Raw genomic sequence first — 15,330 nt, 5'->3', positions numbered from 1 at the left:
TGAAGAGAACTGCCTTAATTAAGTTACAATATACATACAAAACTACTGGGACTTCGGTTAAAATGCACTGGGCATATTGGCTAGTTAGATAACGTTAGATACTTGGGTTCAAAATGCACTGGGATCATTGGCTAGCTAGATAACATTAGATACTTGGTTAAAAAAGCACTGGGAACACTTGCTAGCTGATTATCATTAGCTACTTGGGTTAAAAAAAGCACTGGGAACATTAGCTAGCTAGATAACAAATAATTGGTTAAAAAAGCACTGGGAACATTGGCTAGCTGATTAACATTAGATACTTGGGTTAAAAAAGCACCTGGAACATTGGCTAGCTAGATAACATTAGATACTTGGGTTAAAAAAAGGACTGGGAACATTGGCTAGATAGATATCATCAGCTACTTTGGTCCCCTATTCTGGGCCAGTTCTGTCTATTAAACAGTTCTCTTTTTCTCTCTGCCAGTCATGTCACACATCAGCTCCCACTGTAGATGAACACTTAAACACTATTACCACATTAAAAAATCACATCATAAAACATTTTGCTATTGCTAATACTTTTTTAAATCTCGACATAAAAAGATATGTGGTGCTTTTTATGTACCACAAAAATATTGAATAACATTTTTTTTTTTAAAATACAGCAACTGGATAGAGGGGTACATTAATTTTGAAGGTAAGTTAAGGTTATCCACCTTTAGCTAATCTAGCCAAAGCTATCTAGATAACTAAGCTAAGCTAGGCAATTTCAAACAATAAAATACTATTAGCAGCCTGAATGTTTTAAACACATTAAATTTGTGTTAAGTTGTTAGTATATAACCTAAATGGTTGGATAATGTGCAAGCTGTCTGTAATGGTTAATCCTTTCCTTTATAATTAACTTCAGCTGTTAGGTGTGGTATTGGTAACAACACTGGGTCATTTTACAAGCTAATTTTGCTAATGCTAATGCTCCTGCCTTAGTGCTGAAAGAATCTGTAAATCTAAGCTTACTGTAAATAAACAGAAGCGCTTAACACACAAATATACAGTTTTCAGAGAGAAATCTGTGTAGATTAACATCCAGCGCTCACTTACCTTTGAGGGAGAGTGAGTGAGAGTTTGTGTGAGAGAGAGTACCTTCTGTAGTTCAGCTGATTCTGCTTTTCCTCCTCTCCAGCTACAGACCCCGGAAGCTCAGCCTCATCCGGGTTATGTAGAGCCCCGCCCCCTCCCCCGCTATATCACATTATACCCCATCACCGCTAGAGGGAGCCCGCGAGGGAGTCCTCAATGCATGGAGCTGAATGGAGCTAAACAGCTAAAACTCTCATTTAAAACACTGTATAACTACTTCTCTGGAGTTTTCCTTTAATTTTACGAAGTAGAACAAAGTATTTCACTAAAATAGGAAAGAAAACTTACCCCTTTATTTCCATTTTCAACAACTAATGTTTTTTTATTCAGTAAATTTACTAGCATTACTGCCACTGATGCTGGAGTTAGACACAGCTTGTTTAAAATGATTAAAACTGCAGTTTAAAAGCTTTAATAATTATCTCTGCTGTGAGTTAAATAGTTATACTTTTTCTGTTTAGATGAAATAAATAAAAAAATATTTTATAAAGTATTAAACATTTCAAAATTATTTTTAAAAATAATTTATAAATGTTTGATACTTTTTAGAATAAAAAAAATGTTTATACGTTTTTATACATTTCAGACTGTCAAGTGGCTTGAGATTCAGATCAGAGTTTTTTTTTTCCTCTATAGAGATTGTCTGTTTGCTCCTGTAAAACTCCAACAAATAACACTTACTAATTACAATGGAAAGATCAGTGCTGTTGTTTTAGAGTACCAATTGTGACACTGACACTGAACTCTTAAACAAATCCTTTTATTTTTATAATTATTACTTTTAAAATGATATTTGCATATGAAATTTCAAATGCGTTTATAAGTGTGAAGTACCCTTCTATACAGAAATCAGGATGGTCCATTGTGATGTCAGAGAGTGATTTTACAGGGAGGAGCTGTGAATGACCTCAATTTATGGAAACCTTCAGAATACATAAATAGACTTTAGAATAAAAAAGACTTTAGACAAGGTGAGCAACAAACAAGATCTGCTGCAGTACGATCTCCTTTTCAAGAATCTGCAGGACATCAAGAAGGTAAATGTAAAGAAAATGTAACCATAATATTTTACATGAAATTTAGATTAAAAAAAAGGTTTGAACTGGAATAGCAAAATAATAATTTATAAATGTTTGATACATTATACAGTAAGAATTGTACTTTTGTAAAAATTGTAAAAAAAAATAGAACTAAAACTATTTCATCACCACAGAGATAATTATTAAAGCTTATGAACTGCAGTTTTAATTATTTTAAACGAGCTCTGTGTGTAACTCCAGCATCAGTAGCAGTAATGCTAGTAAATCTACTGAATAAAACATTAGTTGTAGAAAATGGAAATATAGAGGTACGTTTTCTGTCCTATTTTAGTGAAATACTTTGTTGTACTTTGTAAAATTAAAGGAAAACCCCAGAGAAGTAGTTATACAGTGTTTTAAATGAGAGTTTTAGCTGTTTAGCTCCATTCAGCTCCATGCATTGAGGACTCCCTCGCGGGCTCACTCTAGCGGTGAAGGGGTATAATGTGATATAGCGGGGGAGGGGGCGGGGCTCTACATAACCCGGATGAGGCTGAGCTGTAGCTGGAGCGCCGGAGTAAGAGCAGGATCAGCTGAACTACAGAAGGTATGGAGAAGTTTCTCTTTTTCTCTCTTGTTGGAGGTTGTTTAATGTGTTGTAACAGTAAAAAGGTCATTATTTTTCTGTGATTTTATGTTGAACTACAATTCCCTGCATCAACAAGAGAACTGCGTGTTTTTATTAATTGTCCCTCCGCGCCCCCCGTAGCTCCAGAGGAGCTTGAATACAGCACAGGAGGTAAACAGAGCCGAGGAGCTCCGTGAAAAAGTGCTGTTTTAAGCAAAAATAAGTATTTTTGAGAGAAAAGATGAGCTCTTATATCAGTTCTAGTGACTCTTCTGTGCATTTTTAGCGGGTATTGAAGCATATTTTACCTAATAATTAATTATTTCTGCCCCGGTCGGGTTATCAGCTCTGAGGTACAGCCGTTTCAGCGCCAAAACACTACATGTGACTGAGCCTGAAAATGTGTGTTCATGGGCTGTATTTACTTCTGTTTCATATTTTATAGATAATAGGATACAGTAACTGTATAGAGATAGCCCGACTCTCCAAGCCCGGTGAACAGTGCTGCTAATGCTGCAGGTTAGCTAGTTATAACCAATAAATTAAAGCTAGGTTAGCTAGTTATAACCAATAAATTAAAGCTAGGTGACCTAGTTATAACTAATAACTTAAAGCTAGGTTACCCATTTATAACTAATAAATTAAAGCTAGGTGACCTAGTTATAACTAATAAATTAAAGCTAGGTTACCTAGTTATAACTAATAAATTAAAGCTAGGTTAGCTAGTTATAACTAATAAATTAAAGCTAGGTGACCTAGTTATAACTAATAAATTAAAGCTAGGTTACCTAGTTATAACTATTAAATTAAAGCTAGGTTAGCTAGTTATAACTTTTAAATTAAAGCTAGGTTAGCTAGTTATAACCAATAAATTAAAGCTAGGTTACCTAGTTATAACTAATAAATTAAAGCTAGGTTAACTAGTTATAACTAATAAATTAAAGCTAGGTTAGCTAGTTATAAATTGTAAATTAAAGCTAGGTTAACTAGTTATAAATTGTAAATTAAAGCTAGGTGACCTAGTTATAACTAATAAATTAAAGCTAGGTTAGCTAGTTATAACTAATACATTAAAGCTAGGTTACCTAGTTATAACTAATAAATTAAAGCTAGGTTACCTAGTTATAACTAATAAATTAAAGCTAGGTTAACTAGTTATAACTAATACATTAAAGCTAGGTTAGCTAGTTATAACTTATAATTTAAAGCTAGGTTACCTAGTTATAACTAATAAATTAAAGCTAGGTTAGCTAGTTATAACTTATAAATTAAAGCTAGGTTACCTAGTTATAACTAATAAATTAAAGCTAGGTTAGCTAGTTATAACTAATAAATTAAAGCTAGGTGACCTAGTTATAACTAATAAATTAAAGCTAGGTTACCTAGTTATAACTTATTAATTAAAGCTAGGTTAACTAGTTATAACTAATAAATTAAAGCTAGGTTAGCTAGTTATAACTTTTAAATTAAAGCTAGGTTAGCTAGTTATAACCAATAAATTAAAGCTAGGTTACCTAGTTATAACTAATAAATTAAAGCTAGGTTAACTAGTTATAACTAATAAATTAAAGCTAGGTTAACTAGTTATAAATTGTAAATTAAAGCTAGGTGACCTAGTTATAACTAATAAATTAAAGCTAGGTTAGCTAGTTATAACTTTTAAATTAAAGCTAGGTTAGCTAGTTATAACCAATAAATTAAAGCTAGGTTACCTAGTTATAACTAATAAATTAAAGCTAGGTTAACTAGTTATAACTAATAAATTAAAGCTAGGTTAACTAGTTATAAATTGTAAATTAAAGCTAGGTGACCTAGTTATAACTAATAAATTAAAGCTAGGTTACCTAGTTATAACTTATTAATTAAAGCTAGGTTAACTAGTTATAACTAATAAATTAAAGCTAGGTTAGCTAGTTATAACTAATACATTAAAGCTAGGTTACCTAGTTATAACTAATAAATTAAAGCTAGGTTACCTAGTTATAACTAATAAATTAAAGCTAGGTTAACTAGTTATAACTAATACATTAAAGCTAGGTTAGCTAGTTATAACTTATAATTTAAAGCTAGGTTACCTAGTTATAACTAATAAATTAAAGCTAGGTTAGCTAGTTATAACTTATAAATTTAAGCTAGATTAGCTAGTGTACTTGTCAACAGTGCTGCTAATGCTTTAGAATTTTTTTTAAAGAACTAAGGTTTCCAGAATGATATATTTATATAGTTACATAATGTTCACCAGGCTTTATAGAGTCGGGTTAGCAGGATTAGCAGCACTGGTCACCGGGCTTGGAGAGTCGGGCTAGCACCAGCTAGCTAGCATTAGCGAGGTTAGCTAATGTTGGCTAAAACCTTAACACTTCTTCAATATTAGTGATGTACTCCTCTATACAGTTGCTGTATCCTTTTAACAAAACTGTTCTTGTTAGTAAACATCCCTCTTCAGCCCTTTTTTATAGATTATTCGTGGTTAAATGTGGTAAGAGCTGAAGATATGTGCTCCACACCATTGTTGAGTGTGGACTTACTTCTACCTCCTCCCATCACAGGCTCACTTTCAATTAGAAATGGCAGCCGCGTGAAAAGAGCCTATAGGCCTTTTTAGTTGTGTCATTTTGAAGTCGGTGACATGTTGTTTATTTCCATACTTGGGGTTCCATGTCTGAACTGTTTTTGTAAATGGCAAAAATGAACAGGCTTTTTAAAAACTTGTCTCTATCACATTCTGTGCTAAATTCACGTTTAGGATTTTGTACGTTTTAATCTGTGTACATTTTCCTCCTGAACATCACTGGATCCTCTGAATTACAAGATCATTTAAGTTTCGTAATTAGATTAATGCTAGCGTTTAGCTAATGCTACAGCGCACTGAACTGACCTCACAGCAGAGCAGTACAGAATGTGAGGGGACTATCAGAGATATGACACTGGCTGTAGAGCTCCGGTCAGATCACGATTTGGATTATTCTTCTTCTTCACAGAGGATCATTCAAAGTATCAAAATATCTTCAAATCAAATCAAAGTATTTAAACAGGTGAAAACTCTTTCAGTCTGGTGATGTTGAGCAGTGTAGTCTGTGTTATGCTGTCCGTACAACTACAGGACTACAGTACTTTTAACAGACTAAAGTCTGACTTTTCCCATCTGAAGACAAATCACAGACTTTTTACACACAGGCTTTTTACTCACAGACTTTTTAGACACAGGCTTTTTACTTTGTTCTGAAGAAGGAGAACGTAAAATGATCTCATTTCTAGAACGTAAAAACATGAGAGCGGGTCGAGAGGTCACTCTCTCTCTAAAGCATATACGTTTCAAACCGGCCTCACTGCTAATAATATTACATACTCAGGAAAAAGAAAACACTACATGTGAAATGTTAAAGTTATTATTCACTAGATGTGTAGCTACATTTCCAGGACAACTAATAAGAAGTGATGATATTTAAGGTGGAATGAAAAATTCAGGGAAAATGTTAATTTATTAGATAGAGAGAGGTAATGTAAAATAAAAACAATATACATTTTGTTCAGATAGCTGGTTTACAGGCTTTAGTTAGAGTTGATGAAATTGTGGGTAACATTAGCTTCTGTAAAACTGCAGCAGGTCTTGGAGCTGCAGCTCTGAATCTGCTGGTGTAGAGCTTCTGCTGCTCTCCGGCTCTGCAGATGAAGTTGAGCTTCGACCCGATGCTGTGATTTGCCACCATGTACGCAATATTGATTTAGTAAACAAATCAGTTAAGCCATTGATGTGGAGCTGCAGTTTTCCTGGGTAAAAAGTACAATAACATTTACATTTCTCACCAAATTTTCATTTGTGTTTTTTTTTTGTTTTGTTTAAAGGATTTTATCTACATATACAAAAAAAGCATGTCTTGAACTCAGGAGTGCCTATCACTGTTAGCCTGAACCTAATGTGGTGGAAAATAATGAACTGTTATCAGGAGTTGTAAAAAATCAGGTTTAGTTAATATGTATGGGATCTTTTATAAATTAATGTAAAGGAAAAGGCTTTGGACAGCATTGGTCACGTGATCAATGTAGAACGAATCAAGCATCGGCACTGTGATTCGAAGTAATGCTTGTTGTTTTTTCGGCACATGCCTCAAAGCTTAAGATTTAGGGGCAACATCACTATTTCTTTCTTTATTTCTTTCTTTCCTTAAGTTCTCAGTTTCTTATGAGACCAGAACAGAATCAAGAGTGTCTGAACAGTGGGCAGTCCTTATTAGGGTTGCAGCGGTAACCGGTTTCACGGTATACCGTGGTATTAAAATGCACGGTTATCATACCGTGTGTGTTTGCTTATTACCGGTAAAACGCAAGCCAGCGGAGAAAGTCACCCGCGCATGCGCAACTCTGCTCCGCTTCAGCTACTCAGCACACAGCGGTGAGAATGGCAGAAAGTGCATCAGACTAGAGCTTAGATTCTCTGCCCGAACCAGACCTGACCCGAGGACCGACCCGAAATCGGGTCCGTTCGGGCCGAGATTTCCCACCACATTCCTCAGGCCGGGTCGGGTTGGGCTCCAGAAAATAGTCTGAGATGTAGGCATCTGTTTTTTAATTATATATTTTATTTTTAAATAAAGCTCTGGTGTGATAATCACAATGTTAATGCTAAGTAACCAATTATTATTGTTAATGAAAACGAACCAAATAACGAAAACTGAAAGTGAAACTTAACTAACTTATTTATAAGCGCTGTTTTCACTCCCGCAGTTCTACAGCGGGAGGTGTTGTGCCGATTCTGTCCGCGAAGCGGGAGTCGGATTGAGCAGGGAGTCGGATTCGGCATAACAGCGGCAGCGCGGCTGCACCTCGCGGTCCGCGGTGTTAGTTGTAAGCGCTCGCGCTAGCCGCAAAACACGACAGAAAACACTGAGAAACTGCAGAATTATGAATTGGACTAAAATGAGCACGAGGAGATAAAAGAGAACCTTTACCTGTGAGTAGCTCACATCAGAACACGCAAATCTCTCTCTCTCTCTCTCTCTGTGTCTCTCTCTCTCGCACGTGAACTTCTCCGCACTGTGTTTAGCTGTTCTTAAAAATCATTTTTATTAAATAATAGTTCTATGCTTCTATGTTAGTGTTAATTAACATAATTCTGATCATATTTCGCTCATTCAAACAGCCTGAAAACAGACTTGTAATCTTGTAATCAACAAGCTTGTAATCAATGTGGCCGTAGTCACAGCTAAAGGAGGAAATACATCAAACCTGTTCTCCCATCTCCGAGAACACCACCCCGCTGTGCAGCGCAAAGTATGTGTTCAGTTTATAATTTTACCTAAATAACCTAAATAAAACTTCTTTGTAGTCGTGCACAACCCAAAAGCGCTGAGTTATCCGAAATTTGGGCACGCAGGTACAGGCGTGAAGTGCGTGCTACGATGGATTCACGTGTCCGACTGGATGTGAAAGACGCCATTCATTTACATGCGTTAATTTTCAAATTCTGACGTCCCTGTTTTTCATATGTTGAAGGTTTTAAGGTGTGAAAGCCTTAAAATAGAAATCTCTATTGTGAGGATCATGTCAGAAATAAATCCCCTCTTTCTGCAGTATCTGGTTATATACCAACTTTTTTTATATATATATACACTCTTAATGCCCTTAAGAGTAGTGGAAAAACATGGTTTCCTTCACCTGATGGTGTAGTTTCTACAATAAATAGTTAATTGAACAAAAAACTTTGTTGTAATTTCTTTAAGGGTCAGTTTAATAATATATGTAACAAACTGTGATACCGTGATAACCGTGATACCGCGGTATTTTCCGAGACGGTTATCATACCGTGAAAATCTCATACCGTTGCAACCCTAGTCCTTATAAAGGCACTAAACAGGTGGCTGGAAGACCACCAGCACCTCCCTTTTATGGTAATATGAAGATGTCCCAGTAGTTTTGTCTGTATAGTGTAACTGATTTAGGCAGTTCTCTTCAGTTTATTGACCTGTTTTTTATATTCAATGGCATTTTTCTTTGTGTTTTCCAGAAATGAAAATATTCTCCTGAAATTCATCACCAACAACCAGGATATTTATCAAAGTGCAATGTTAAACTGCTGAAAGAGGTGAAGCACAAGCCATCCTGAAGAATCTCTAGAACACGCAGAAACAGTTTGCTACATTTACCAGATATGTCCCGACATGGAGAAACATCAGAACTCTGTCAAGAGTTTTACTAAACAGAGTAATCTCAAACTACACCAGCGCATTCACACAGGAGACAAACCGTATCACTGCTTAGACTGTGGGAAGAGTTTTAATAGACCGGGGACTCTAAAACTGCATCAGCGCATTCACACAGGAGAGAAACCTTATCACTGCTCAGACTGTGGAAGTAGTTTTACTCAACAGAGTCATCTAAAACGACACCAGCTCATTCACACAGGAGAAAAACCGTATCACTGCTCAGACTGTGGGAAGAGATTTACTGAAAAGAGTACTCTCAAAATACATCAGCGCATTCACACAGGAGAGAAACCGTATCACTGCTCAGACTGCGGAAAGAGTTTTACTACACAGAGTCATTTCAAAATACACCAGCGCATTCACACAGGAGAGAAACCGTATCACTGCTCAGACTGTGGGAATAGTTTTACTAAACAGAGTAATCTCAAAAAACACCAGCGCATTCACACAGGAGAGAAACCGTATCACTGCACAGACTGCGGGAAGAGTTTTACTACACAGAGTCATTTCAAAATACACCAGCGCATTCACACAGGAGAGAAACCGTATCACTGCTCAGACTGTGGAAAGAGTTTTACTACACAGAGTCATTTCAAAATACACCAGCGCATTCACACAGGAGAGAAACCGTATCACTGCTCAGACTGTGGAAAGAGTTTTACTACACAGAGTCATTTCAAAATACACCAGCGCATTCACACAGGAGAGAAACCGTATCACTGCTCAAACTGTGGGAAGAGATTTACTGAAGAGAGTACTCTCAAAAAACAGCAGAGCATTCACACAGGAGAGAAACCGTATCACTGCACAGACTGCGGGAAGAGTTTTACTGAACACAGTAAACTCAAAATACACCAGCGCATTCACGCAGGAGAGAAACCGTATCACTGCTCAAACTGTGGGAAGAGATTTACTGAACAGAGTGCTCTCAAAAAACACCAGAGCATTCACACAGGAGAGAAACCGTATTACTGCTCAAACTGTGGGAAGAGTTTTACTAAACTGAGTAATCTCAAAATACACCAGCGCGTTCACACAGGAGAGAAACCGTATCACTGCTTAGGCTGTGGGAAGAGTTTTAATAGACCGGGGACTCTAAAACTGCATCAGCGCATTCACACAGGAGAGAAACCTTATCACTGCTCAGACTGTGGAAGTAGTTTTACTCAACAGAGTCATCTAAAACGACACCAGCTCATTCACACAGGAGAAAAACCGTATCACTGCTCAGACTGTGGGAAGAGATTTACTGAAAAGAGTACTCTCAAAATACATCAGCGCATTCACACAGGAGAGAAACCGTATCACTGCTCAAAATGTGGGAAGAGATTTACTGAACAGAGTACTCTCAAAATACACCAGCGCATTCACACAGGAGAGAAACCGTATTACTGCTCAAACTGTGGGAAGAGTTTTACTAAACTGAGTAATCTCAAAATACACCAGCGCATTCACACAGGGTAGAAACTCCATCTCAAATCAGTTTGAAGGCAATTAAAAGCGCAAATCGTAAATCTTTCGGACAGAACACCTTATTCTACACAAATGTTTCACTTTGTCACTTGGGACACGTTCCACCAGAATCAAACATGAACTGAATTGAACAATGGATTTTACAGATTCAGCAAAATGAATCTTATTCAGGGATGATGTATATTGAATTCCATGTTATGTTTTCCTGTTTGATATTCCAGGACATTCTTCGTGAGACAGAGCTCAGTTTTTAGGGTAGTTACAGTAGGAGTTCAGTTCTGAATAAGGAAAGGTCGTACGAAGTTTTGCTCCAGATGTTAGATTAGCATAACTTAGTCTTTAAAAATGTAAATGTTGTAGTTGTTAGGAGTGGAGAAGAAATCTTAGCCTGCAACTAACAGGGTTCGTATGGGTGCTTGAAATCCTGGAAAATGCTTTAATTTTAACATTCTGTTTTTCAGGCCTGGAAAGTGCTGGAATTTTGGAGAAAATGCTTGAAAGTGCTTGAAATTTTAACTGCATTTACATTACAACAAATAACTGTCTGACTAAATAAGTTCACTTAAAGAAAAAAAATTGCACCTCTGTGTTTTTTAAAACACGGACAGCAGGAGAGTTAGCTAGCTATGCTAAAAGCCAAGCTTTGAATTTATCTAAATAATAATAGTAATAATCCAGGTTACACCTATAATATACTATGAGGCTAAACCCAGCCGGGCACTGTTAACATGGTGTCACCATCCTCCAACGAGCTGCTGTTGGGTCCGCTTCAGTGCCATGAAACGAGCCGATTTAGCTATGCTTAAAGCCAAAAGCCGGGTTAACGGTGCTGGCGAGCGAGTCATTCCAGCCACTGAAGCCGCGATACAAGCCCTGGAGATCGGCTTGTTTCAAGCACTGAATCCGGGCAAACAGCCCCAGGTGTTCTGTCGAGTTCTGCTAATCAAAACTATTTTCTTTTTTATTTAAGATATTGTAACAAAACATTGTCGGATATATGGCTCATGGTTTGAAAATTTGGCATCGCCTTGGAAGGATTGGAGCAGGTTTTGAGCTCGAACAGTGGATCCTGCCTCAAACAATTACAATGCCAGAACATTAACAAAAATAGTAGAGAGTGGCACTAACTCACTTGATTAAAGAATGAAAACACCGGCCAGTTAAGTATTGAACAAAAAGTGCGAAGATGATCCTCCATTATGAGAGTCTTCAAGATTTCTTACATAACAACTAAAACTTTGGCCTATGATCGATTAGGAGTTGGTGAACACTCAGGACTTTTGTTGCTCTGTGCTCCAGGGGGGTATGATCAACTGCCTGAATCCTGGTGTTGTAGAAAAGAAAATGCAAGGTGGGCTACCCCCACCTCTCGTCCGGGGTACAACTCCCCATACGTGTTCGTTTGATAGAGAGAGTCAGACAGGTGGAGTGAAGTTGAAAGCAAACCAAGTATTTATTACAAAGTGCTGAATATTCAGGAGAACCCACACATGAAAAGACCGTCTAACAGCCGTCCCAGCATAAGTTCTGACCCCCCTCTGATCTGACTCCATGTTTTATACCCCAAATGACGTGAAACCTGCTGATGAGGCGTTACTAACGATTAGCTCATGTTAATATGCATAATTTCACGTGTTAGTACTCAAGTTTCACGTGTCTGACCGGACCACTAGTGTTTGACCTTGACTGTGTTCTTCCAGGATGGAACATCGTGGCACTATCTGTGTGTGTGCGTCACCCCCCGCTTTGAAGCAGAGGTTTTTAAGGAGGCACTCACTCACCAAAAGGCCGCTTTTGACCTTTGACCGAGCGTACCAGTCGAGATCACACAGAGTGCACCAGCCGCTGATTGATGGCCATTAATTAGGGTCATGCAGTGAACGAAATGCTTCAAGAATAAATTTCATATGTTATATGTTAATGTGTTAGTGGCGCGTGGTTAGTCCGCCATATAATAGATCCTATGTGTTAGTAAACGCCTTATATATCGTGTGGGTTAATTTGTCATAATAGAGTCTGTGTTAGTCACATGCCTGATCAAACAATGTTTTACTATATATGTAAAGAATATATTGTGATTATTGGTTAATCTTCTATATAAATGCGTGTAAAATACACTGTGAGTAATAAAAATGATCAAATATAATGTGAGTATTGGTTAATGCATATAAAATACAAGGTTTCACACAATGATTATGTAATTATAGATACTAAGATAAGTAATCATAATTGAAAGATATTTGTCAATACACTCAAGGTAAAATAAACAGTTACTCTTCACTGGTAATCCGCGCCTTCTTCCCGATAATTTCAGCTGCCTTGTTAGGGCCCACTATCAACGGAGACCAGCAGATGTGTTTAGTGAAATCCAAGAATGGTATTTAATCTCTTGTTAGAAATGCAGTGAAGATCACGTGGACACTGAATCCGGCTACGCACCATAGGCTGAACTGGGGTGTCAGGGAGAGGGCTCGAGTAATAGCATCCTGTAGTACATGTGCAGATAAGGCCCCTGGGCGGCTTCTTCCTCTGACAAGTCCAAATGTACACGAGAAAGTCCTTGGTTGGGGGTTGAGGCATATCATCCTCTAAGTATTCAATTCCAACCTTGTAATTCAGTCTGACTGAACAGTTGTCATCCTCAACGGGGCCCCATGTGGGATATGCAAGTCCAGTGGCATTCCCCACACGAGTAAGACACCCTCTCTGTATTGTGAGGGGATATTCTTGCAGCGGGTTCAACTTGCTGGTGTTGGAGATGTACGCATGTGCAGTGGTGATCATCTCATTTGCCCCCAGTAAGCAACGCACGAGTCCCGATGAGTCGCCTACCGCTGTCATCTTGATCATTTCTACTGCCCTTGCATAAAGCATGTCAGTGTACTGTGTCTACAATGTAATTATGAAATTTCTCGGTGTTCTGCGAAGTATGTACTGTGTCTTGTTGATTCTCGGGGTTGGGGTTAATCGATGCAAGTATGGTGTCTTGTAATAAATCCAGGTAATCTTCATGATCGGGACACAATAATAGACCTTGGAATTTTTGTCAAACGAGGGCCAAATCCCGGGGTGTGGGCTGAGGGAGACATCGAGATCCCTTGTTCTTGTATACATGATTGATGAGCAGTGATCCTCACCCTAGTGTATGTTTAACTGTAAAATATATATATATAATTTTTTATTACATTTTTATTACTTTTTTTACACTCAAGGAAACAATGACTGTGAGTCCAGATTGTACAATGCACCCGGGAAAAAAAAACTAAATCATCAGGAAAATACTACAGGTGGATATCCCCGGTCCAGAAAGTAAAAATCCAACCCAGGCTTTTTTTATCTGCAGCAGAGCCGCTCAGGGGGTTGGTACAAAGCCCTGGGTGGCATTTTTACTTTCTGGACCTGGGTTACTCACTTCTACATTTTCAGTAAAAAATGATTGAAAGTTATTTGCCTAGTAATCTTTTGTGCCTCAGTTTTATTTTTGACCCAATCAAGTTGGATAGCAAGCAAACTCTACAGACAGGTGATACATTTTGAATCATTAAACATTTGATTAAATCGCTTCTCCTTCTGCTATTATTATAAACATAGTAGTCACACTCTTGCAGTGTGACAAAAAGCAAATCAATAATTTTGAGTGTAAGTATGTATAAATGCTCTCAGCTCACCCCCAAATTTGACATATGACAGTAACTGCTCATTATAATGAATAGGGTAAACATACGGTGAAGAACATTGGTATTTAACTTGTGTGAAACCGACACCAATAAATCCAGAATTCTTGCTATTTACTAACTTAATAGTATTTTTTCTCAGTAACATAGTCACTGTGAAGTGTGGAGAATAGTTTTGCAATATATTGAATATCACTGAATCGCAGTTTTGAGATATCACCGTTATCATTAATTTACCACAGCTGAAAGGTGCTGGAAAAACTTGAAAATGGGCCTTGAAAGTGCTTGAATTTTACCCTGTAAAAGATTTATGAACCCTAAACTAAACGTTCAGTACCAAACCTTCAGTGCTTATGATTTGAAGGTTTTGAATGCATTTATTCTCTTTTCTATGATATGCAGATTTGATTATTTCTCCCAAAAGTTAGACCCAGAGCCACAGAGAGACGACACTGTTCCGGGTACTGCCGTGTGGACCGGAGGAGCATCCAGACCATGCAGAGAGGCCAACAAAATCCTTTCCAGAGTAAATAAAACGCTTCAGCCGTAGTTCCCATACTGAAATCAACCCACTCCAGACTTGTATAGCGCAGTAAGGTTGTGGACACATTCACTCCCTCTGCTGGTGTTTTCGTTTGTTTATGGTTCAGTCTGATTAAAAATCTGTTACTAGAGGGATATAAATGGATATTTGGTTGTGTTGTATTACTCAAGTTTGTTTATGGTTCAGTCTGATTAAAAATCTGTTACTAGAGGGATATAAATGGATATTTGGTTGCGTTGTATTACTCAAGTTTTATACTCTCTTATCTTTTCTTTATTGAATATTATTAATCTTTATATTTACTTAATTTAGTTCCTTAATTGCTTTTATCCACTTTTACCCACTATTATCTTTGTTTTGCTTCACATCTATGTTTACTCATTTGTGTGTTTTAGTAAACTGCTTTCATTTTACAGATCTACATCTCATTGTGTTTTCTCAACATATGTTTGACAGGAAACCTATAGGCCTGAGATTATTTTATGTTATTATTCGTTGAATACTCATAGTTGCCCAAAAGAGAAATCCAGTGTAAAATGGATTTGGGATAAAGTGAGATGTAATAGTCAATTTCAGACTGAAATTCAGAAAGAATCCATTTTTTTTTTTTTTTTTAATGGTTAAGGCTTAAATATACATTAACTCCTAATGGTAGAGTAGCATGTGT

The 15,330-nt window shown here is 37.3% G+C and overlaps 4 protein-coding genes across 16 annotated transcripts in view; 2 read left to right on the top strand and 2 right to left on the bottom strand.

Annotated features, from left to right (window-relative positions):
- Nucleotides 1-15,330, bottom strand: part of LOC111190863 (zinc finger protein ZFP2-like) — a 671,215-nt gene that overhangs the window by 2,660 nt on the left and 653,225 nt on the right. The gene's annotated exons all lie outside the window — the stretch shown is intronic.
- Nucleotides 1-15,330, top strand: part of LOC111197417 (NACHT, LRR and PYD domains-containing protein 12-like) — a 396,972-nt gene that overhangs the window by 138,986 nt on the left and 242,656 nt on the right. The window lies entirely within an intron of this gene.
- LOC125801300 (zinc finger protein 271-like) overlaps nucleotides 1-15,330 on the bottom strand; it is a 93,171-nt gene that overhangs the window by 2,660 nt on the left and 75,181 nt on the right. The window contains exon 1 of one of the 3 annotated variants that reach the window (XM_049477803.1): nucleotides 1,126-1,198. The exons of 1 other annotated variant lie outside the window; for it this stretch is intronic. The gene's annotated coding sequence lies outside the window, so the exon portion shown is untranslated. Of the gene's footprint in view, nucleotides 1-1,083; nucleotides 1,199-15,330 lie in introns of those variants that run through there. One more of the 3 variants, XM_049477802.1, reaches the window with a different exon arrangement.
- LOC125801171 (zinc finger protein 239-like) overlaps nucleotides 2,686-15,330 on the top strand; it is a 139,053-nt gene continuing 126,408 nt past the window's right edge. Inside the window, exons 1-3 of one of the 5 annotated variants that reach the window (XM_049477442.1) lie at nucleotides 2,686-2,748; nucleotides 8,774-9,096; nucleotides 9,181-10,619. In XM_049477442.1, the coding sequence (XP_049333399.1) occupies nucleotides 8,928-9,096; nucleotides 9,181-10,436 (1,425 nt within the window). In that variant the 5' untranslated portion in view covers nucleotides 2,686-2,748; nucleotides 8,774-8,927 and the 3' untranslated portion in view covers nucleotides 10,437-10,619. Of the gene's footprint in view, nucleotides 2,749-8,599; nucleotides 8,658-8,773; nucleotides 10,620-15,330 lie in introns of those variants that run through there. The other 4 variants (XM_049477441.1, XM_049477439.1, XM_049477440.1 and 1 more) reach the window with 4 other exon arrangements.

Source organism: Astyanax mexicanus, chromosome 4 (assembly GCF_023375975.1).
Source record: "Astyanax mexicanus isolate ESR-SI-001 chromosome 4, AstMex3_surface, whole genome shotgun sequence".
In the NCBI taxonomy this organism is placed as follows: domain Eukaryota; kingdom Metazoa; phylum Chordata; class Actinopteri; order Characiformes; family Acestrorhamphidae; genus Astyanax; species Astyanax mexicanus.
Note: the sequence above shows the minus strand (reverse complement) of the source record. Positions and strands in the feature narration are given on the sequence as shown.